The 23,039-nt window shown below is 45.9% G+C and overlaps 1 protein-coding gene across 1 annotated transcript; it reads left to right on the forward strand.

Moving 5' to 3' along the window:
* Window positions 1-5,898: 5,898 nt before the first annotated feature.
* ZDHHC1 (zinc finger DHHC-type containing 1) lies at window positions 5,899-22,978 on the forward strand. The gene is made up of 10 exons (XM_059825024.1): window positions 5,899-6,117; window positions 8,546-8,721; window positions 9,354-9,455; window positions 10,304-10,428; window positions 10,773-10,931; window positions 14,378-14,490; window positions 20,223-20,308; window positions 20,919-21,012; window positions 21,996-22,104; window positions 22,443-22,978. The coding sequence occupies exons 1-10, from the start codon at window positions 5,899-5,901 to the stop codon at window positions 22,976-22,978; spliced, it is 1,719 nt and encodes a 572-aa protein (XP_059681007.1).
* Window positions 22,979-23,039: the final 61 nt, after the last annotated feature.

Consider the following 23,039-nt stretch of genomic DNA (forward strand, 5'->3'; position numbering starts at 1 on the left):
TCCCCTTTGGAGACGGGTGTAGGGCCAAGCCAGGGTCTCTCCTGGGGAGTGATGGAGCGGGTTCTGCTCAGTGGTCCCAGTTCTTGTCCCATTGGAGACATCCCTCTCCCGTAATGCTTGCTCATGGCTGGCAGGGCAAAGCCACCGCAGCAGAAATGGTGCCTGTCGCAAAGGCTGCACAGAAAACCCTGCGGGCAATGGGGGAACCAGCCTGGGGGTGTCTGCCTCTGCCAGTCCCCCTCCTCTCTGCCTGCCTGGCACATGGAGGGGCATGGCAGAGCAAGCCAACGGCACATGGTGCACAGGTCCTGCTCCTTGCATCTTGTAACCTCTGAATAAAAGAAAAGCGGCTGTAGGATGGGTGTCTTCCTTGCTCTATGCCTGCTGCATGGGAGCAGCCCTGTGCTGCTGGGGCAAGGCTCCTGGGGAGAGCTGGGGGCTGTGGTCACGGCAGGGTCCCTTTGCAGATCTTGGGGTGCCAGTAAAGCTGTCAAGCCCACCCAGGATCACGCAGTGTCCATGTCCCTCCCCGTACCGCTGTTCCCAGGGCCCACGCTGAAGACCGCCCCCCCCCCAGTGCAGGACTGGGAGATGGGCTGAACACGCTGCCCTGCATGTTCTGCAGAGCCAAGGCTTGTCCCCAGCCCCTTTGGCAGGTGCCAGGAAAGGGCAGCGGGGCTCCCTGGCACCAGGTGAGCCGGGAATGGCAACCAGGGCCCATGCTTCCTTGCGGACAGGAGACCTCCCTCTGCAACAGCTCTGATGGGAGCTGACTGCACGGGCGGTCAAAGCTGCAGCTCCGCAGCTTGCTGAGCGCTTGAACTGCTCCCCTGCTCCTGACTCGAGGAGGGTGGGCAGCGAGGACAAAAGATGTGAAGCCCCCCTGCTCCTTGGGCACCCGCTGCCACCACCAGCACGGCCAGACCCCTGTGCAAGGAAAGCCGCCAGCAGCTGGAGGTTGAAAAGGTGACGAGGGCCTTTGGGGACAGCAAGCGAAGGACATGCTGCCCCCAGGACACCCTTCCCTCCGCACACAGAAGCCTTCTTAGGTGAGTGTCCGGCTGGCCCATGCCAGTGCCCCTCGCACAAAGCAGCCGCTGTACCCAGACCGCAGGCGGCTCATAAAGACCTCCTTATGCACCCGCCACCGGCACTGCCGCCGGCTCTGCCCGCCAGCTCCTGGGGCTCGGTACGGCCGCTTTGCTGGAGGAGGGGGAAAAGCCTCCCCAGGGGCAGCAGAGCTGTGGGCTGGGCTGGTGCGGCTGGCTGTGCTGCGTCACGAAAATCCGCAGCTGGCCCATGCCGACCGAGGAGAGAGGCTGGGACACGAAGTAGAAAATTACAAGGGTAAATATTTATTCCTGCACACAAGGTGTCCCAGCCAAACTGGGCACCCTGAATGTGATTTTGCACAGGGTTCTTATACCCTTCAAACCTTCAGGTACAAGACGACTTGACTAATCACCAACACCCACACCGCTGATTACTAATCATAGTAAAACTTTGCAAAGCAACTCTAGTTTTGCAGCATTCTTGCTGCTTGTCTATTGATCCCGGCGTCCCTGGAGTCAGTCTTGCTGGAGTTACTGATCTATGATGCCCCACGATGCTGGGAGGGTTTCAAAGACGTCTCCGAGGGGCTAGGATGCTGGCATTATCTCGGTTGTCCTGGGGTATCTTTTATCCTTCGTGGATAGCTCTAAGCTTCCATGAAGCAAAGTCCTTCACTCCAGGGCTGGGCTGTCCTTTCATTTGTTTTACTTAAGCACAAACAATACTGAAGTCTCCAGTAAAATTCCACTACCTTGTTACATCGCAATGTATAATCTGAACTAATACATATATTAACAAAGTTAATACATTTTCATACTATAAAGACTGGTTGATATAATAGTTAGGCAAGGGAATTTTCCTAACAGTTTCCGGGGAGTGGGACGGCTGGCTCCAGCTCACAACCAGCCTCCCCTCCTTCCACCGCCTGCTCCCAGAGCTTCTCCAGCCTCGGCCACCTGGGAAGGCTTGGGTGTTTTCATAAAAACACAGCCAGCGTTACCAGGAACACTTCACAGCTGCCTTTGAGGGGACAAAGGGAAACACAGGCACCCTCCACTCCTCCCAAGGAAGCCTTTTGAAAGGTCATGACTTTTCTAGCCTTCCCCATTCCCGAGAGGATTCTCCACCTCCCTTAGCGATGAAAGGCCGGGACGGAGGGATGGTGCAGGTCTTTCCAGTCCAAATTACCCAGTGCCACCAGTCGTAAAGCCCTTAGCCCGGAAAAAACCCTGCCTGCAACCTCAAGCGATGCGACGCAGGGGCGGGTGCTGAGGGGCTGCTGCTGCAGCGGGCTGGGGGGCAGAAGGGCCTGTCCTCAGCAGCAAGAAAGACCTCTCCGCAAAAGGCTGGGGCGTGCAGCAGCCGGGTGTTTGGGCACAAAGCCCTCGCTGGGCCTGCAGTCTCTGGGCGTGGGGCCCTCACTTGGGCCCACAGGCCCCGGGTGTGGGGCCCTCACTGGGCCCTCAGCTTCTGGGTGTGGGGCCCTCGCTGGGCCTGCAGCCTCTGGATGTGGGGCCCTCGCTGGGCCTGCAGCCTGTGGATGTGGGGCCCTCACTGGGCCCGCAGGCCCCAGGTGTGGGGCCCTTTCTTGGGCCCACAGGCCCCAAGCTTGGGGCCCTCACTGGGCCCGCAACTTCTGGGTGTGGGGTCCTCACTGGGCCTGCAGGCCCCGCGTGTGGGGCCCTGGCTGGGCCTGCAGTCTCTGGGCATGGGGCCCTCGCTGGGCCCGCAGGCCCTGGGCGTGGGGCCCTTTCTTGGGCCCACAGGCCCCACGCGTGGGGTCCTCACTTGGGCCCACAGGCCCTGGGCGTGGGGCCCTCACTGGGCCCGCAGCTTTTGGGTGTGGGGCCCTCGCTGGGCCTGCAGTCTCCGGGCGTGGGGCCCTCACTTGGGCCCACAGGCCCCGGGTGTGGGGCCCTCACTGGGCCCTCAGCTTCTGGGTGTGGGGCCCTCGCTGGGCCTGCAGCCTCTGGATGTGGGGCCCTCGCTGGGCCCGCAGGCCCCGCGTGTGTGGCCCTCGCTTGCGCCCACAGGCACTGGGTGTGGGGCCCTCGCTGGGCCCCACACCCGGGCTCATGTGAAACGAAGCCTCACTCCCTCCCGCCGAGTTCCGCGGAGCGGCCGGATCGCGCCCGGCGTTTTTTGTCTCCTGCGCCCCGCCGTAGCCCCGTTGGTTGCCATGGCGACGGGCCCAGCGGCCTGAGCCCGCTGGAGGCGCCGGGAGCTGCCGTGCCGGCCTCAGCTGGAGGCCCCGCTACCCGCCTGGGCATGAGGCGGGTACGGGGCCGCTCTCAACCGCCTCTGCGGGGAGAAGGTGAGGAGAGGGCGGTGGCGGAACGGCGGGAGGGTCTACCCGGCCCTCCCCAGAGCGGCTGCCCGGGATCCCGTTCGCCCGGCCCGGCCGCCGGTGCTTGCCCGTAGGTCCCCGAGAGGTGCCGGTGCTCAAGCGCGGCTGGTTGCATGCTCCTTCCCGCTGCCCGGCCTTGGGCTGTCCGGTGGCTGAACATCCGAAGGGGTGAACCTGGTAACTCCCGGCTGACTTATAGTTAATTAGTTAACTAGTATAGGTAACAACCAGCATCAACTCAGTTACCCCTCCTCTGTCTACGGTGAGCAAGTAAGCCCTGATGGTGACTTCGTGCCCTGGTTTTTTGTATTCAATGTTTTCTGTAGCTGCGTAGAAAGGAGCGCTGGGCATATCCACAGCGTAGGACACCCCGCAGGGAAGGGGGGATGCTGTAGCCTCGAGTCTCTTCACATATAGCCTTGTTTTTCCTTAGTATCTCCTGGCTAATCAGTGCATCGGCTACAAGAGAAGCCATTGAGTCATAAGGGAAAGGCAAGAGGAACTTTGCTTCTGAAACGGGACAGGCGAAACGTTAAACACAGCATCCTTCCTCCTTGAGAGTCTGGTACCAGACAGACACTGCTGTGGGATGACTGCAGCCTTAGGGGTAGTTCAGCCAGGTGGTAGCTTACACTAGCTTTAGTCGCAGTTCACCACGTAAAAAATTCCGTCTATCAAATTGTACCGAAACTTTTGACGTTAAATAACATAATGTTAAAACCGTCTGGTTTTAGAAAGCAGCAAAATCTTGCAGCAAAGCAGGGATTCCAGGGTCCGGGTGGGCCTGGCTCCCCCAGCCAGGGTCTGATTAGGAGAAAGGAAAAACTTGGGAATTTCTTCAAATAATCTGAGCGGTTTTTGTAACAGGTAGCTCAAAGTGATGCGCAAGCAAGTTTTCAACAACCTAATGAGAAAAATATCACATGATTAATAACTATTTCTCGTCACTGATGAGCCAGTTGCCATGTAGCAGTTCAAACTGTGAATGTAGGCAGATACTGCTCATTTTTTCAAAGACTGAAGTTAGGATTTTAGGATTTTTTTTTTCCAGCCTGCTTGTTGATAAGACTGTGCTGATGAGCATAAATGACATTCTTTTGTATTCTTACCCACTACTTCTCTACCAGTTGACGCCAAAAGACATTTCCAGCCCTTTGCCTGGGACTGATGCAGGACTGTTGGTGTACCAAGATCTGAATCGTTCTCCTTGTTCTTTCAGCACGTTGGCATGCTTGCTGTCTTCCAACCCTTCGGCATTTTTCTGGTACTGGAACAGTCATTAAAAATACTGCAAGTGAGCTAGAGACCTCCTCCTTTTCTTTCAGCACGCTCGTGTGCAAGTTAATCAGAATAACGAAGTTCCTTATCCCTGTTAGATGTTAATTTAACATCCTCTTTAGTTACTAAGGAACAGTGAGCATCATGCAGAGGTACCTCAAGTCAGCTCAGGTCCGGCAGAGCTTCTTAGTGCTGGTTTTGCAATGCTACCCTGCCTTGTACTCCCTAGTATCTCTTGCACCCGCGTTTTCCGTAAAGCAGAGCAACCCAACTCTCTGTTGTTAAAAGCTCATCCTGGCTCCGTGGCAAGCGAAAAGCAACAACTAATAATCCGACACAAATTGAAAAAGGAGAAAGCGCTTCTGAGCTCGTGGCTGTTGTGCAAACAGGAATCATAAACGTCAGGAACTTTCCAGGTTATGGTTCGTAACTCATCTTTGCAGTTAAATCTTGCTTTGTCCTTCCAGGAGTCCAGACATTGTAGGACAGCTGAATAATCAAGCTGCTTCCTGCATGGATGTCCTGCATACATAACTTTCTGTTCTGTTCTTCAGCAACAGTCTGCTTTATACTTGTGTTGTGGAGTAACTCCTGCTTCTTTTCCCCTTTTTGTCATTAAATTATCTGTTCACTTGTTCAGTTTCTAGTCTTTCCACTTCCTTTGCTGCTGACAAAGGAATCTCTGTTTTCTTGGATGCTGTGTGGTGCTAAATTGCAGTTCCAGACCACGTGCTCCAGTGGGGCCACCCACTCTCACTACACTTCTCTGCACTAGCTGGAAGGAAAACCTGGTGTGTCTGAGAGAGGTGAAAGCATTTGTTCTGCTGTCATCCATAACAATGTTCTGACGTGAACACCTCCCCATATTATACTCCATCTCCGGACTGCCAGCAAAATACCCTCTTTGCTCTTTTTACTCAATTTCGGTCTAGATCCATTCAAAGACTGGCAAAACCTTCAAGTTTCCCTTAGCTGAAAGTTTTGAGGTACTGTTGTTTCACGCAGACATCAGCACTTGCTTTTAGAGTGTGTAGTTGTTTTTTCCCTTTTGTTACTATCGATCACAAATCCCCGGTGCAGAGAGAAGTCTCTCCTCAAATGTGTCGTCATTTTAGTCTCTCCAACTTTCTCTCCACCTTGGAGTGTATCTCCATGACTGGGGCTCAGTCACAATATTTTTGTATCACCTATTTTTTGTTTTCCGTTTTTGATTTCTGTAGATGAATATCTGCAATAAACCTCCTAATAAGACAGCTCCAGAGAATTTGGGCGAAGCTGTTCCTGAGGTGCAGGTCCAACGCGCTCGAAGGAATGGCTGGAGCTGGCCTCTGCACCTTTTCCAGATTATTGCCTGGTTGCTGTACCTCTTCTTTGCGCTGGTTGGCTTTGGAATCCTGGTTCCTCTCCTGCCCCGCCACTGGCTGCCCGCTGGCTATATCGTATCCTTTGGTCAAGAGGAGAACATGGACTCTAATAAACTATCAGTGGGATTTTTTTAAAGTAGTTGTTAGGTAGCATAGAAAGCACAGGAGAAAGCAGCTGAGCCAGAATTTTTTTCTGAACTATAACCATAATCTTGATCTTCTCCTGTCTATAAAAAAACCAGTTATTTTGAGATCCTCTCTGCCCTTCAGCTTTAGGTAGGTCACTAACTTTCTGCTTGTCTCCTTCACCACTCTCTGTCAAGGTTACTGTCTTTGCCTCCGAGGCTCTTTTGCTGTCCGCTTCTGCCTATGTGTCTCCTTTGCTTTACATTATTCTTCTACAAGTGTGCCGCAGGGTTTGAGGGAAGTCGTACCAAAAAAGTCCCTCCTGAAACATCCCTGCCATGACGGGCAACCACACCTCCCTGTGCTGACTGAATGAGTCTTGAAAGGCAACTTTATATGTTTATGATTATACGGTGTGGTTGCTTGTGATAGCTGGCAGTTGATCTTCTCCCAGGGGCCTCCCCTGTCCTCTGTAGAAAATCTGTGAGTGAAAGACAAGGTGGTGTAGTGTGAACCCCAGAGGAGAGGTTTGTCGTGGGACAGTCTTGAGCAGCGGTTTAATACACATCTAACTGTCCTCTAAATGTGGGCAGTATCAGAAGATGAGGTGCTTATACTGCGAAGGCATCTTGTCTTGGGTGCTGCCCAGCAAAGCCTAACTCAGCCCAGCCCGATGTGTTTTCTACCTCCTGTCCTCAACCCACCTCCCTAGAGCTGTGCGTGCTTGCTGCTCCTGCAGCTGGGAAGGAGAGGGACGAGAGGTGGGGTGTGCTGGGGAGCAATCCCAGTGCTCCCAGTGCCACCTCGTATGGTCATCTGCGCCTGGGGAAGGAACTTCCTCAAGGCCAGACCCTGGCTCCTGGTGGACTAGATTGTCTGGGGAGTGGCAGATGGGAAGAGGGTATCCTGAGATTTGAATTTAGTACTTAACGAGCTGGTCAGGGTTTATAATTTGTGAACAAGTGTTTGCTTTTGTCGTCTCTCCGGTAACATCTTCCTGGCAAAAATAAAATTGACTCAGTGCCACTTAGTGCTTTCTTAGCAGAACCAGATAACCAAGAAATATTCTGGAGAGAATCTTGGGAAAAGTTCTGAAGAGATGGGATATGCACTTATATCATTTATACATTTGATTTATGTATGTCCATGGAGCCTTTGATATATTTGGGATGCTTTTGCGTATCATTGTTTTAGTTACACCTGAGTGGTTTAGGCATTAATATCATTAGCTCACAGTGGTCTTATGTCTACTTATCTTTCCCGAATCCTTGGTATTTATCACGGTCCAAACCTCGTGAATTTGTCTGCCAAGTGTTTTCATAGCTCAATCTAAAGTCACTCTAATTCAACAGATTAATGTGTCACAAAGTTTCACTAGCGCTTAATAAAGCACTAATGTCTCTTTCGTGTCAAAGGCAAATCCCTTCCCATTCTGCTACACCAGTCGTCAGAGCTCCAGTCAGCTAGAGCTCTCAAAGACCTCCTTTTTTTCCTTACTACACGGCTCTATTTTCCATAAGCCTTAGTATGATCAATGACATGCACATCTGGGTGTCTAACAAATAAACCAGAAGGTTATATTTTGCACACATGCTCATTTAATCGCAGTATATTGAGAAGCAAACTCTGGAGCACAGTGGGACTCCAGGCATGCGGGGTTGCTGCTTTGTATTTGTACATTCTTACCTATTTGTATATTCTTTCCAAATATTGGCAGTTACTTCAGGTGTCTGATTAAAAGTACTGCCAAAGCGTATTTGCTCTGACTTGCTACTGCGTTTAGAAGTAAGAATCCAAACAGGTAATATTTCAAGAAACAATGACAAATCCTGGATACTGTCTGTCTGTAGATTATGTAGGAGCCTACTTCAAAGGGGTGATCCTCTTCCTTGGGATTCTGAGTAAGGAAAAGGAAAGCAAGGTGATCAGTGCTAGTTCCTTGATGTGACTTTTTTTTTCTTTCTTGGAAGTTTGGTCTTGTGAAGGGGCGTGTGCACGGCCTTAACTGCCTGTTCCTTTCCAAGGAGTCTGTATGGACTAAAAAACGTGGACCTATGTCAACAGTCTGCACGTGGGGTCAGATTCTGGTAAGTAAAGGTAATTTTTAAAAACTCCTGTGCTAGGAAGGACATTTTTGTGAGGCCGAGTAGTACATAATAAGGAGGGTTGTTCCTGCAGATTTAGTTATCTTTTTCCAGAGGATATTTATTACAGCACAAACGTCTCCGTTAATAAAGCTCAGATTAGTGTGCTGCAATCAGTTATACAGTGATTTCTAATTCAAAGCTATGTATTTCTCATCTCTGTGGGCTTTGTGTATTAAGGATAAAAATATATGCATTAAATCACTCATACAATCCTTAACTGTGTACTTCAGTGTCCAGGAGTGTGCTTTATCTACCATTTAGTTGTTCATCTTACTGCAGTCTCCATTGATCCTGCGGATGCAAATGTGCGAGAAAAAAACTACCTAGGGCCTCTGGCCGCCTTCAATCGTAATCAACACGCACATGTCATTGAAAACCATCATTGCCATGTCTGTGATGTAGATGTGTAAGTATCTTCTCTTTCCCTTCTGCTACTCTGTCTTCTTCACCATTGCACTTCACCATTAGTCTTTAATGTTAGACTGTAAGATTGAAATTGAGCCCCTGAAGCTCTGTACCGCGAGTTAAGCTTCATCCTGTGGCAGGGTTCGGTTAATTCAGTTAATTGCCCACTGTCAGATGTGTGCATGGTTCTGTGTTTTATTTAATTGCTGACATGATGCCTGGAGAGGACACTACTGTTCCGTGTTACCCGGATGTTGGTGTTTGACTTAACAAGGTGTAACTTGTGCGTTTGTGCTTGTATCTGGCTAGACGCTAATACGATAGCAGGAAATGCTTGGAGGGCAGACATTAAGATCAAGCTTTGTAGAACTGCTGAAGGGTTTCAAATAAGAAATCAGTGATCTCCAAATTGGAAATCACACAGTGCATTGAAAAGGCAAATTTTGCAGTGTTTGGGATTGTGGTCCAACGACGGCCGATACGGCCCATATGTTTGGGTGTTGGAAGTAATCCTGATGTAGAAGATTTTCGATTACCGGGATCTCTACTACTGTATCCCCCTGTATTTGTGTCACTGGAAAGTCATGGTAATGAGCTGGTGCTGCCACGTTAACGCCACCCTTTCTTTGACAGGAGTGCCAAGTCAAAGCACTGTGGAACTTGCAACAAGTGTGTGTGTGGCTTTGATCACCACTGCAAATGGCTCAACAACTGTGTGGGAGAGAGGAATTACTGGTAAGAGCCTGGCATTGTGACAGGAGCAGAAGACTGCATCAATAACGTCGCCCCTTCTCTTCCCAACATTCTCCTGCATCTCAGTCCAGCCTGTACTCAGGCACACAGAGCCACTTTTCTTTCAGACCCTGGCTGAATAAAATCAGTCATGAGAAAACTAGATGGAAAATGCAAGCATGATTATGACATTCAAATAACCAGGGATAAAACTCCTACACTTAGAATTTTGTAGCTGAACATCTGCAAGTAAAAACAGAGAACATAATCTTATTATTTGGTATTAGGAAAAGCTTATGGGATGTTAATTGGGTGTCCTTAATGCTTCTGAGAGGTGGAGTGGGAATAGAACTGTGATCGTGCTGTTCCTGTCTCTAAAACAACCTGCATCCAGATTGCATGCTTTCCCTACGAGACTTGCCAATTGTCAGGAGTTACAGCAGCATATAGGCACCTCTAATCTGTGCCGAGTTTAAGGTAAAGAATAAGGAGGCTAACACTGATTATTGCTTCTCGGTTTACTTTCCTGCACTAAAACCACGTGGAAAACAAAGAGTTGTTACTGCTGGGTGCCACATTACACTGCCATCAGATTTTGTGCAGGGAGTTCTTTGTCTGTCCTAGATATACTTGACTGTTTTGTAACCACGGTTGCTCTGAAGGGTCACAGTTTAGTCCCTCAGGGTAACAAATCAGAAGTAAAACTGTTATCCAGTGTCTATCATAAGTACATGAAAGTGTCACAGTAATTTGGGGTAGCTGTCTCTATCTCCGTCTTTATTAGAGGTTGGGGTTTTGAATTGTATGTGTGTTGTTCTTGAAGCCACTCAGACTTCTCACCTTCTTGGCAGGCTCTTTTTGAATAGCGTGCTGTCTGCCATTCTGGGCCTTGGGCTTCTGCTGCTCGTCGCTTGCTACGTCTTTGTGGAGTTCTTCGTTGACCCCATGATGCTTCGCTCCGACCAGCACTTTGATGGTATTAGCACTGCTTCAGTTGAGCATCCTGTGAATCAGGCAGCATATCTCGATACGGGATTGGACTCTGTGGGCTCTCCCGCTGAGGAAGAACTGCATTCCTTACTCCTTCAATTTTATATTTCTGCAAGAGTATCTCTGCTCAGCTGGATGGAATGTCTTTCCTTCCAGAGCTGACTAACAGCTCTTCCTAAAAGGCCTTGTAGACATAGGATTTCGTAGACCTCCAGTGCATAATGGGCCTGCAGCTACTTTTCAGTTAACAATATTTCCAGCTGTAAAGTTTAGTTAGAGATATTTAGTACCTGGACAATCTACTTACCTCCAAATCTTTTTGTTTTACAGCTCTAAAGAACCACACGGATTGCTGGTTTGTGTTTCTGCCTGCAGCTCCTGTTGAGACTCGGGCGTCTGCCATTTTGGTCATGGCTGGGATTTTTATTCTTCTGAGCCTAATGACCGTGATCCTGCTAGGCCACCTCTTGACCTTTCACATCTATCTCAGTAGGTATTATGTTCCTGTCATCTGCATCCCTGTTTCATTTTTGCTTCGCTGCTTCTACTCATTCTTCATTCACTGTGTGTTCACCCGTGTCACAAATAAACACACATTGTGCAAGAGTGCCATTGAAAAGGTAGAAAATTTGGGATTAACATTATACTTCTGATTTCCCCCTGGTACCAGGCAGGCTTATCAGTGCATGTGCAACATGGGGCTTGCATTGGGCCTGTGCATTCACCTGTCTAAGCTATGTCATCCTGGAATGGAAAGCACATGGGAGAGCAGTAGAGAGGCCAGGTGGGATGAATTCCAGCTCAGTGCCAGCGGTGGCAGATTCAGATTGGCTCTGCATACGGGCTTTTTTGAGTCTCTTCACTGTGCTCTCCAGTACTTCTGTTGTGTGAGAGAGACTGTTTCTCCGTTACCCCAGAGAAATACAGACAGTATTGATCTGAATTTCTAATAGGAGGCCTGACGTCCAGGTCAAGGTCCCTTTATGGAAGTTGTACTGTATCGACACAAAAAGACTTGTGGAATTCAGAGGAAGAGGTTTTCAGAAAGGCTTCTCATTAGATCTCCTACTTGTTGCTTTGTCAAGAAGCGATACTTATGTTTATGTATGGATGGGCATCAAAAACCTTTTTTCAGCCATCGTCTAAAATGAAGCCAATGCTATTTGGCTACCTGACATAAGTCATGATGAGAAAAGATCTTACACTTGCGGTAGTCAGTGGTGCCAAAGCTAGGGAAGAAGGGATGTGCTGGAAGAGAAATGAGGACGGCGGTTACAGAGGATCCTTGGATGGTTTTTTAGGTTGTCAGTTAACAGCGATGCAGATGCCAACACAAACTAGGTCAGCGTAAACCAGTGTGGTTCCAGAAGCAAGATAGTTACGCTGCTGAAGTGTAGCGTTTGATGGGTGAGTGTTTCTCAGCTGGCATTAACATTACAGGCAGTGAGGTCATTGACTGTTGTTTTCCTTTTACAGCCTCTTTGATCTTAATTTAAATTTGGTCACGCTGCGATTTTGCTTTCTTGGTGGAGTTGAAAGTTGACTTTGCTGGGTTAATGGCGATGCCTGGAGATTTCAAAGGTCGATCTAGCACTGTAGAAAGCCTAAAAGCATAACAAAGCTGGGGCCGCTCCAGGAAAATTTCCTTTGGATGGACGAGAAAGGATTATTCGGTTTAGTACTGAGCGGTATTTATCCTGTCTTTGTGTACAACTTCCACAAGAGGGTGCTCCCTCCTTGGGATAACGACCCGCTTTCTCCTGTCAAACAGAAACGTGCATGTGTTACACCAGTTCTGCTCTGGGTTTGGGGGATTTTTTGTTGCTGTTGTCTTGGGGTGATTTTTTTTCATCTTTCAGAATAAATGTTGAGCCAAATTAACTTTTATTTCTGGCCCAATTTTAAATCTTTATGACTTATGTGGAAACAGAATTTAATTACATTAGAATCTGCTACCCGATTGGAACTGGTTCCAGCTGTGCAGAAGTGTGGTGTGTAAGTCCTTGCTTAAAAGGAGCGATGTTACCATATTGAAGCCTATATTGTGTGTTACATATGAGTATGCATTACGCATATGACTGGGATTCAGGGAGATAGACGAAGTACGTCTGGTTTAAATTCCTCTTATTTCACACCTGCAGTTGTCAGTAGTCTCATCTGAATGCTTTAAGGTAGGCAGTGTTGGAACAAACTGTCTAACCCCTTTTGGGACTAGAAATACAGTTTACCAATTAAAACATAATTACTGTTTGTGAGTATTTCTTCATAAACCTTTTTTTTAAAAGTAATTGAATTACAGAAAGAAAATAGTAGCGGTATTGCCTTTAAGTTTCACATAAAAAAGCCTGGCTTAAGTCAAGTATGACTATGAAAATTTTAAAATCTAGTTTTGTTACAAGCACAGTGAAATTTTCAGAATTACTGTCCTGATTTTAATTACTCATGGCTATCACTCAAAAGGAAGGAAGTAGATTATTCTCAAAATAGTAGGTCCATGTGTTCAGAATTACCTGTCTTGATTCAGCCTCAGTTCTAGAGGCATTCAGTGAAGCATGGCACTTCAGAAGCTTGGAGGGAGGATATTTTTTTTCCTTCAATACTGAGAAGCCAATAGTAAGCAGAATAAAAAGAAAAAAATAGTAAGAAACATAGGAAGGCAATATAGGAGAGGATATGGGGCTCTTCACAAGCTACGATTATATATTGCACAGTATGTGCTGCAGTGTTATCTGGCCAGACAAATGCAGTATTTTTTAACTAAATAGCTCTATTAAAATATTTTAAAAGTTACACTGTTAAGTATTCAGAAACCAATGAACTCTAACTTAAAAATGGTTTATAGCCCATTGCTGATGAAGCAATATTCTGTTTCTCAAATAAAGCATACAGTACCATTCTACGAGCATTTGCCAGCACCCTGCGCTGTCCCCGTTAAGTGCGTTCGCTAATCACTTGGCTGCAGACTTGCAGTCATGTTTATGCTCTGTCTTCCTGGCCAAATGGATCTTGAATTCTTATTTCTTCATAAGGTCATTGCTTTAAGAGGAAGGGCACCTTCTCCTCTGCTCTCCCCCACTTCCCTGTGAAGTAGTCCTGTGTTTAGGGCATGGTTTTGAGAGGTAAGATATTACTGATATGAATGTCTTCAGGCAGAGGAAGGATTTTAGTCTGGGTGTCCCACGTCCTAGGCATCTGCTTTAACTAGTATGCTTCTCTAAAAAGGAAGAATGACTACCAGGCTGTGCACTAAAAACCTTCAGCATCCATTTTTGGGTTTTGTGCTCTAAAAATACTTACCATAACAGGATCGTTATGGGAAGAATGTCTGAGTTTTGGATCCTTGTAACATTTTGGGTCTCGTGAAGAAACCAAGCTGTTCAGAAACGTGGCATGCTTTTGGTCATTCATGGAAGCAGATGTGTTTGTGTGGGGGAGCCCTTAAGAGCACATAAACTCAGGCACATGTAAACTCTGGGCACATCTGTTTGGCATGAGGTGAGCTGTGCATTTGATGCTCGCTCTTTTGGACATTAAGTGTCTCAATCTCCTCTACGGGACACACTAACGTGCTGAATTTTTTTTCTCCGTTTAGCATCACATACCTCTTGACTACTCACTGAGCTTTCTGTACAATACAGGTCTTACCCTTATTTGGTATGAATAATGGAGTTGCTCTGACACGAGCTGAACAAATTACTACAGTGTAGAAGGCTGTAGCGTGTATTTGAGGCTTTAGAAGAATAGTGGGACTATGAGAAAGCGTGATGATGACAAGATACAGTAAGATGTACAGTGCAAAGGTACTTTTGGCTTAGAGTATCAGTCTCTTCATGTTTATAGTTACTATTTGATTGTATAGTTACTCCGGCTGTTTGTGTAAGTGTAATCAGGGAGTGGCCTTTCCTGCACTGACAGCACTCTTTCTTTCCTCCCAGTGTGGAACAAACTGACTACGTACGAGTACATCCTGCAGCAGCGTCCCCAGCAAGAGGCAAAAGAGGTAGACAAGCAACTGGAGTCTTGTCCCTCCCAAGTGAGACCTGGTCAGGTACTTGTACTTTCAATCCATTTCTGAAAAACAGCCTCACTTGTTCACTGTGTGGAGTTTGCTTCACTTTTGCGAGCTCCAAATTTTAGAGGTGGTTGCTAAAGATAAGATTTTAGAGGTACTTTGGTGGAGTTGAGTAGGATGTGAGAGGGTGCAAGGCCTGTAATTTGATGAACACTTCAGGCATAAGTAAGTACTGCTTTCAAAGGAATCAATCCCACCCACTCTCTTCCTCCACCACTTGTTTTGGGCCCTGCACTATCTATTCTCTTCTGCCAGCGCAGCTGTTCGTTACAGTCATGCACTGAACAGGGTGGGGGAACTCATCTGGGTAAGAATAAACTTTATTAAAAAAATAGTTGAGCTCGTGTTTAGCTGGCCCAGCTCCCTCCCATTTGGTTCACCAAGCAGTCACAGAAATGCCTGTGTCAGCGCGAAGAAGGATGACTAAAGAGTGGGAAGGGTCCTCTCACTGGAAAGGACAGGACCATCTGCTTGGGTGGCAGTGCACATCTTGCCGGCTTGTGTGAGCAGTATCGCAGGTCATGACTGAAAGCGAGACAGGCTCTAAGGCTGGAGAAACTGGGGCTAATCATCGAGCAGCTAATAATACCAATAGTTTAACCATCTTGAAAAGGAAAAGGACACCAATCGTGTTCAGAAATTACCCAGATATCTGCTTTGCTTTGAATTGAGTCTCCAAAGTGATAAGGGTCCTTGTGATTACTGTGATGTTGATCTGTATCTCTGTAAAAAGAGTTACACAAGCTCTTTAATGCTATTACACTCTGCAGTGGCATATATATTCTGCTATGAATTGAGAGGTTCAGTGTAATTTGTTTTGCGGCAAGGCAGCTCTATCCCTGGAGGTACTCAAAATTTGTATTTGAAAATACAAATTTTGTATTGGCTTTAACAGGGGGTTGGACTAGAAACTTCCAGAAATTCTTCCTAGTCTAAATTATTCCGCGATTCTGCGAGCCCATGTAACTCTGTCTAGCTTTATGCAAGTAAGTTACCTACTATACAACCAGTTTTATATTTCATAAGGAATTAATTAAATCCAAGCTTTTTCCAAGTATTCTGTGTAGAGATACTGGGATCTCTCTGAACTCATTCACAGTTTTTCCCTATCAAAGCAAAGGGGAAAGTGAGCTAATTCCCTTTTGTATAATATGGAGACCCCAGCTTTTCATATATATTTTTTTTTTCTGTCTTGGAAAAGTTGAACTTTCAGTTTAAACAGAGGTTTCCATAACAACAAAAATATTTGGCATTTTTTTCTCATAGAGCTTTGCTTACTATGAAAATTAAAACAATAATAAAGCATTAGCTCTAATCATTTCCTAGTTACTGAATTTTGATTGATACTGAAAATACATTTGAACAGGGGTGAACTCTGTGTGTGTGCATATTTGGGACGTAGCCATTCAGTGATGTTCTCCTGTCTGTGCTGGTGCCTATCTAGATATGTGTGAATATAGTTAATTTGAAGCAGCAAGCCTGAAAGAAGCAGGGTGAAAAGGAGTTTTTGTGTTTCAGGACTGCAGTTAGTACCTTGGGGAACAAGAAGGACTGGATGATGCCCAGTAACATTGTTAAGAAAAATGTTAACCCACCATATTTTCCTTGTTTCTTACATAGCAACCAGAGATAAACACAAAGAAATAGATTGGAGTAGGAGTACACCAAGTGACTTGCCTTTTGTAAGCTGTGTTGACTGCAGCCTTCTTTAGCTTGAACACAGAAATCCTTTGTAATTCATCCAAGATGTTGCAAGCATAAAATGGAAATCATCCTCTTCCCACTTTTGACTTAACTGTTCATTCATTTTGGAGAGTAAGAAGAAACATGCATTTCCCCTTTAATCCTTGGTTTTGAGCCTTATTCAAGCTTGCGTGTCCGTGTTGGCTTCGGTTTTCCATGTTTGTCTGTGGTTAAGTCTTCGGCAATGTTCAGGTTAAAGGATTCTTGTTCAGGTTAAAGGATCTTATCTGCTTGTAGAATCCTTCTCAGAACACACACAAAGTAGAAGCCCTAATTTTGCACACTTAAGTGGTTCAGATGTCACAAAAAATGTAAAACAGTTGGATATATACAGCCTTTCCCTCTATTACTATACCCAAAGCAGCATGGGCAAGAATGGGCTTTTTCTGTAGGCAGTCCAAAGAAATATAAACTAAACCAAAAATGATGCTTTAATGCATAATTGCATTCATACCTGGGAGCTGGCTTTCATAGCGAGGCCAGCTGGGATGTGATTTTTTTCACGTTCCTAAAGCTTTGAACTTGCTTTAGACACTGATTCAGGTTGGTGAGGTTTGATTTTAAATAATAAACATGGATTTTACTCAGCTTCCCTCACATTTTCAACATTGCTTCTCTCTTCCAAAGTCTGGTTAAGATGAACCTCATCTTCACTCTCAGCCTGAACATTTGCAACAGATCCACTTCCCCTGGGACAAGAACCATTTTTTCCTCTTCAATTCTGCCTCCCCTCCAGCCAGACAACATTTCAGGGCACTGGCTGTCTCTGAAGTGGACGGTAAGAGCAGCTGCAGCGGGCAAGGGAGCTGAATTCATCCTGAAGTTGTAACCGTGAAACTTAGGGTGGACACAGCTGGTATTCAACCTCTAGAGGAGGTCTGAGCATGACCAGGATTTGCAATGAACTTGGGCGGTCTGTCGATTTAGCAGTCTGTTTTCAGCAAGAGTAAAAGCTGAATCCTAACAGCCGAGTTGGAAAAGGTAGATTTGTCTTGCTGTCGCAGCTGAAGGATGCTGGCTGTCTTGCTGACGACTGCGGGAGCGGAGGGAGGCTGGGACTCTGCGCTGTAGTTGTAGTTTCTGTCACACTGAGAGAACATTGTATTTTCTACTGCTCGAGTCTTCTTCCAGTTGCTTCTGCTAGTCAGCTCTAATGGCTTACTTTCTTTTATGTGGCTGCTTTGGTTATACATAATTTATAGAAGGCTGAATGGACAAAATGGATTTTAAAAAGCTTTTTCATTCCCTGCTTGGAAAAAGAGTTGTTCATGATATTCTCAAGTTGTATCATTTATTAATCTCCTTTGAAATGCCAGTCCTGCAGTCCTGTTCATATGCTGTGGACATTGACTCCTGATCATTTTCAGTTACTCTGTGCAATCTTACTGCTGCAGCTCATTTCAGGCACGGCGTGCTTTCCTCTGAAAAGACCTACATCTCCCCGCCCGTACGCTTACAGTGACACGAGATTGTGTCTGGTCTCCTTCATTTGTGACTCAGGTGCCTGAGGCTTGGATGTAAATGTTAAGAATTTGGTCCCCAAGGAGATCTGAGGAAACATTTATGTACACTTGGTGTTCAGTTGATGATGAGCAATGATCTGACTTGAGTTGCAAGTTCTATTTGAAATACCTGTGGTCAATTTCTGCAGATTATTAATCCTGCACTTGGATAAATCCTGCCTATAATAGCCCCAAACAGCATAGTTCTCAAATCACAAAGTTCTAATGTTTGGGATTGCTAAACCAATTCCCTTCAAATTTGATGTTACCACCTATAAAACAGCTGCAAATACCTTTCCACCTCTTTTTTTTCTTTACAAGACCAATTAAACTCAGAGCATGTTACAAAAGGCTGAAGTCTTTCCAGTTTGGCAACTCTCTTATCTAACAATTACACAAGTACCGAGACTCCAGATATTGATGCCAAGATGTTCAAAAGCAACTGGTAATTTTGGAAGTATCTCTTCTAGCGTGTAAAGAAGGCTGGCCAGAGCTGATCAGACCAGTGTGCTGGCTCCGACGCTGGCCAGTTGTGGATGCTGAGAAAGAGTGCAGGAGTTGTAGTCCCCAGTACTCTCTCCCAGCACTTGGCAACATGTGTTAGGGGCTTCTGGAGCACAGAGCTTTGAACAGTTTTGTATTTCCTGGTTTCTCACACAAACTTCTCTCACTTCTTCTTGAATCCATGTAACATTTAGCACCTGCAGCATCCTATGCCAGTGAATGCTACAGCTTCTTTCCATGCTGTGTCAAAAATGCAGCCTTTCTTCTCTTTCTTTTGAAACTACTACCTGATTTTTTCCATTTGATGCTCCCTAAATGTTTTGTTAGAGAGCTGGTAAACAATTATTCCCCATTTGCTTTCTGCACTCATATCTGCCCTGAGTATTTCCTCTGCCGACTGAAGAGCCCTGGCCCGTTAGCTGTTTCTTGTACAAGAAACTGCTCCATACCTTTCATTGGTCCTGTCACTCTTCTCTGTACCTTCTTCCAGGTCTTCTGTGGGGGAAGATGCTGGAACTCTATAGAGAATCCAGTGTCCAGGCTGCCCTTGAATTTATTCAGTAACATGAAACTATTTTCTGTTTACTTTTTTTTTATGCCTTTCCTTTTCATTCCTATCAGCTGAAATGATTTCTTGGCTGCCACTGAATGTGCAACTCCATGAATTCTTTTCTAGTTCAGAGACCGTTGCTTTGTATGTAAGGTTTATACTACTTTTCCTACATGCATCACTTTATATCTTTACATCTAGCAAGACTGACTTTTGTGTGCCATTTTATCACGCCGTAATTCAGTATTGCAAGAATCTTCTGCAGCTCTTTGCAGTTGGCTTTTATTTTTATTGCCTTACATAAGGGAGTATCATCACCAGACTTCATCTCACTGCTCCGCTCTTTTGTCGATTGTTTATGAATTTGTTGAAGTGTAGAGGCCCTGGGTCTCTCAGGAACCCATTTGTGGGACGTCCAACTTTGACTTCATTTTCTCAAGTTTGCTGATCAAGCTGTTCAGGCAAATAGGTCTTCACGAGCTTGTTTAAGCTTTTTTGGAAGCTAATGCCTATCACATTTAAAATCCCTCTGTCTTTACCACCTAAAAGTTGCCTTAAAACGTAATGTGTGTCTTTATAGTCACTGCACATTAGGATGTTTACGAGGAAGTTGTCTTGCTAATTATTCAAGTTTAAGAGCAGCTGAAAAGTAGGGTCAAGGTTCTCCTGAGCGCGATTTATGCTTTTGGACAATGGGGCTTCATACCCTGCATCACTCAGTCCTCTGACCATCTTAACTGTGTCCTTTTGAGGGAGAACTGGGAGCCCTTTTGTGTAATGCAGGCACTTGGATTTAGGAGGCTTGTTCATTGAGTCTTCTTACATGTTTATGAAAGTATGCCATTTTAAAGGTCAGGACGGCGTTACTTTGAATTCTTCTATACCTGAGGCAAATGAGCAATATATCACAGTCTTTTTTAAAAAACAGCAGTTATTAGCCATACAGGATTCACACAAGAAACAGAAAATACTTTCTGGTTTTCCTGTATGTTGCATGCTTTCATTTTCCTCACCTCCATTTTGAATTTAAAAGAAGTTTTTTGCATTTACTGCTTAGCTCCTATGATTGAACTGTATAACTAATGGAGGCTTTAAGTGATATTTTGAATCTGGTCCCAGGAAATGATCAAGCTGGTCTCCGTAAGTGTGATTTGATTTTGAGTCACATGAAATACTGGCTGGACTAAATGAATGAAGCAGGGACTTCTAATTGTCTCAATCTTGGTTTTCCATCTTCTTAAGCAGCAGATTCCTGCTGAGTTTTGGCTGTGCTAGCTGTAAGGACAAAAAATGTCTGGCATGTGGCTGAGGAAGGAGCAAGAAGACATCATCTGTAGTGGAAATCCCTCTTCTCCACTCTGTGTCCATATTGGTCTGAAAATGTTAATTTTTTTTTTTTTTTTTTTCAGGAAGCAGACTTTTTTTCAGGTAACCCTGGCTATACAGACCCTGGTATTCAAGTAGAGGAATTCTCAACAGTAACTTCAGGAAAAGGGTGAGTAAAATTGTAGATAGGAGTCTCCCAGCAGCACGTATGGTGAATGGGAAATTGTCACCAAAGTCATTGATGGACCTTAAGACACAAGTACTTAGGAGGATAGGGAGCACCAATGTTTTGACCAAGGCATGGTGAAATCTTTGAGTTTCAGGAGAGTAAATACCTGCAGGAGTACTTGTCTCCCCTCCCTTGGGAAAATATCTTTCCTAGAATACTCTGTTTAGGCTGGTTTATATTAAAATTATTTTAATGCTGCCTGATTTGTCCTGTAATTCCTATATTGAGCTGATTATAGTTACATGATTTCAGGTTGCTGAGAGGTGAATCACAACAGCGAAGTGTATAACACAGGCAAGCACTCATGGGAAAACACCATCCTTGTCTCTTAATTAATCCTTGCCTATTAACTCATGTCCCTGGGAAAGGGAGAGGAAACCCTTCATATTTTGCGCAGTCACGCAGGGAAAGTTATCTTGTGGTTTTGCTGGGAATGCTGTGCAAGGTGAGGGATGCTTCGATCGGGCTGATGTTTACGTGCAAGCAAAGTAGGCATCAAAGTTAAGTTGTGCCTAAGGGAAGCATGTTGCATACCCGCTGTGTGTTTTAGCTTTTCAAAGCTCTATGTCCGCGATGACGAAGCTGACCTCGAGCAGAGCTCCTCTCCTGACCTCCCATCTCTTCACTTTGCAGTCCCTTCTCAGGTAAGCAGGAGACTTGCTACATACCGTAACCTCTGCAGCTGATGATTCACCGAGTTGGATGGGTGCACACTCACTCTAGAGTGTGGTTACCTCCTTCATACACATGGTCTCCCTGTCCTCAGCGTGTATCTGCAGGTGTAGCTGTGCCCTGCAGTCACTACATCCAAGTGCTGCTCACACGTGCGGTCAGATATATTCGGCAGTTCTCTTATAAGCTCGCAGCTCAGCTGTAATGCAGCTGTAATACAATGTCTTGCTGCTCCAGTGCAGTTCAGTGACTGTACCTTTACTACTTTGTTGGTGTAACAAGCTGTGCATGTTTCTGTAGAGTAAAATCCAACAGTTTATACGTTCAAATATGGAGGTTAAAGCATCTGCCCAGGGAAAGATGGTGTGTGTGGATATGAAGCTTGAGTGTATGAAACAGCTGTCCAAAGTCAAGTTTTCTGCGCTCTTGATATTCGTGTATCTACATCCAGATGCTCTCCCCCCTTGCTGAAATGGCAGGTGGTGGTGCTCTCCCCCTTTCCTCCAAGCTTATTAATCAAAGTCTTGTCATCTAGATGACAAGAAAAATTCCTTTTCAACTATGCTTGTATTTTGGATAAGAGCTATGTCTCTCTTGGGATGTGCTGTGCTCTGTGGCTTTTGGTCCCCTCTTCTAGTTTGGCTCTACAAGTGCATTTGTCCACCAGTGTCTCATACATCCTCCAGCTGTATGAGACAACAGCTTAAAGGTACCTACACACAGAGAATCGCTGTATGCATATAACATGTGTGTTCATTAAATACCTGTTCTCTATGATTGCTTTATAGTAACTCAGTCTTAAACTATAAAATGTTCTTGGTCTTTGGTCATACCTAATGCTCATTATTAAAAAATAGAAGGAATTAAAGAGAGGTAGCAATTAAAAAACCTGACTGTCTCATTACTTTGGGCTGATGAAGTGAATTCCCTTCTCTTGGGCTGCTTGCTTTCACAGCGACAGAAAAAAAGAAGAAAGAAGACGCATAAAGCTTCTTCCTCAGCAATGGACAGCAGATCTAAAACACACGCTAGACCTTGGCCGTCTTTGCCAGATCCCCAGTCAGGTGAGAGGGAACCAGTCCGCTTCTCTGCTTTTGGACAGGATTTCTGGTTGCAGACACACAGAAATTAAGTGTGTCATGAAAACCCAGCACTGGCGGGAAGTTAACATGCCTAAGAAGGGAAAATGAGTGCTGCTGAGTGCTTGAAGATACTCTAAAATGATCAGACTTGGGGACATTGCTGAGTGTAGAATTCTGTACATTTTCATATCTAATTTTGCATAAACATTTAACACTAGTGGATCAGCCATGTCAGAATTCCTTGTTGACATCTTTGTGGGGCTGAGGGATCTCTCTCTCTCTCTTCTTAAGCTTTCTTCTCCCTTTCTTTCCATCTGTAGAGTTTCCAGCCACGGCTGCTGCCACCTCATCTTCCCACAGCCTTCGCCTCTTAGTGCCAGCTTTTCCTCTGAGACCTGCTGTGCCCCCCAGCAGCATCAGCCTCATCCAGGCAGCAGGACCCCCAGCTGACTATCATTCAGAGTCCGCCGAGTCCATGGATGAGATTCCTGTGGCTCAGACTCACCTTGGGAGCACGGCCCTTCATGGGCCTCCTAATAACAGCTCAAGCAACTCTCAAGACTATCCCTTGTCCACAGACAATTCCAGAGGTGACAGGCAGAAGAATTTGTATTCTGGGCACAAGGTAAAAAGGAAAAGCTGCCAGCAAGACAGACGCGTGGAACAAGACCTGGAACTTTTTTCTAAGATTCCTGCTGTATTTGTAAGCAAGAGCAGTGGAGAACCTCAGGTCTCTCAGCCCCAGCCCGGTGAGAACACATCCGAGCCACACCACAGAAAATGCACCAGCAAGCAGCACGTGGGCAGACATGATCCATGCTTTAAGGACATAAGGACAAACACCACAGCAGCCTAGTGATCAGCTTTCCAAAGCCATAGCCTTTGGGGACAAGGCAAGAGGTTCTCTTTCTATTTAT

This window comes from Gavia stellata, chromosome 15 (genome assembly GCF_030936135.1).
Source record: "Gavia stellata isolate bGavSte3 chromosome 15, bGavSte3.hap2, whole genome shotgun sequence".
Classification (NCBI taxonomy): domain Eukaryota; kingdom Metazoa; phylum Chordata; class Aves; order Gaviiformes; family Gaviidae; genus Gavia; species Gavia stellata.

Coding starts and splice junctions, on each gene's coding strand:
- ZDHHC1 (XM_059825024.1), top strand. CDS start 5,899: ATGAATATCTGCAATAAACCTCCTAATAAGACAGCTCCAGAGAATTTG. Junction 8,722..9,353: donor CATGTCTGTGATGTAGATGT/GTAAGTATCTTC, acceptor TTTCTTTGACAG/GAGTGCCAAGTCAAAGCACT. Junction 14,491..20,222: donor CCCAAGTGAGACCTGGTCAG/GTACTTGTACTT, acceptor TTTTTTTTTCAG/GAAGCAGACTTTTTTTCAGG.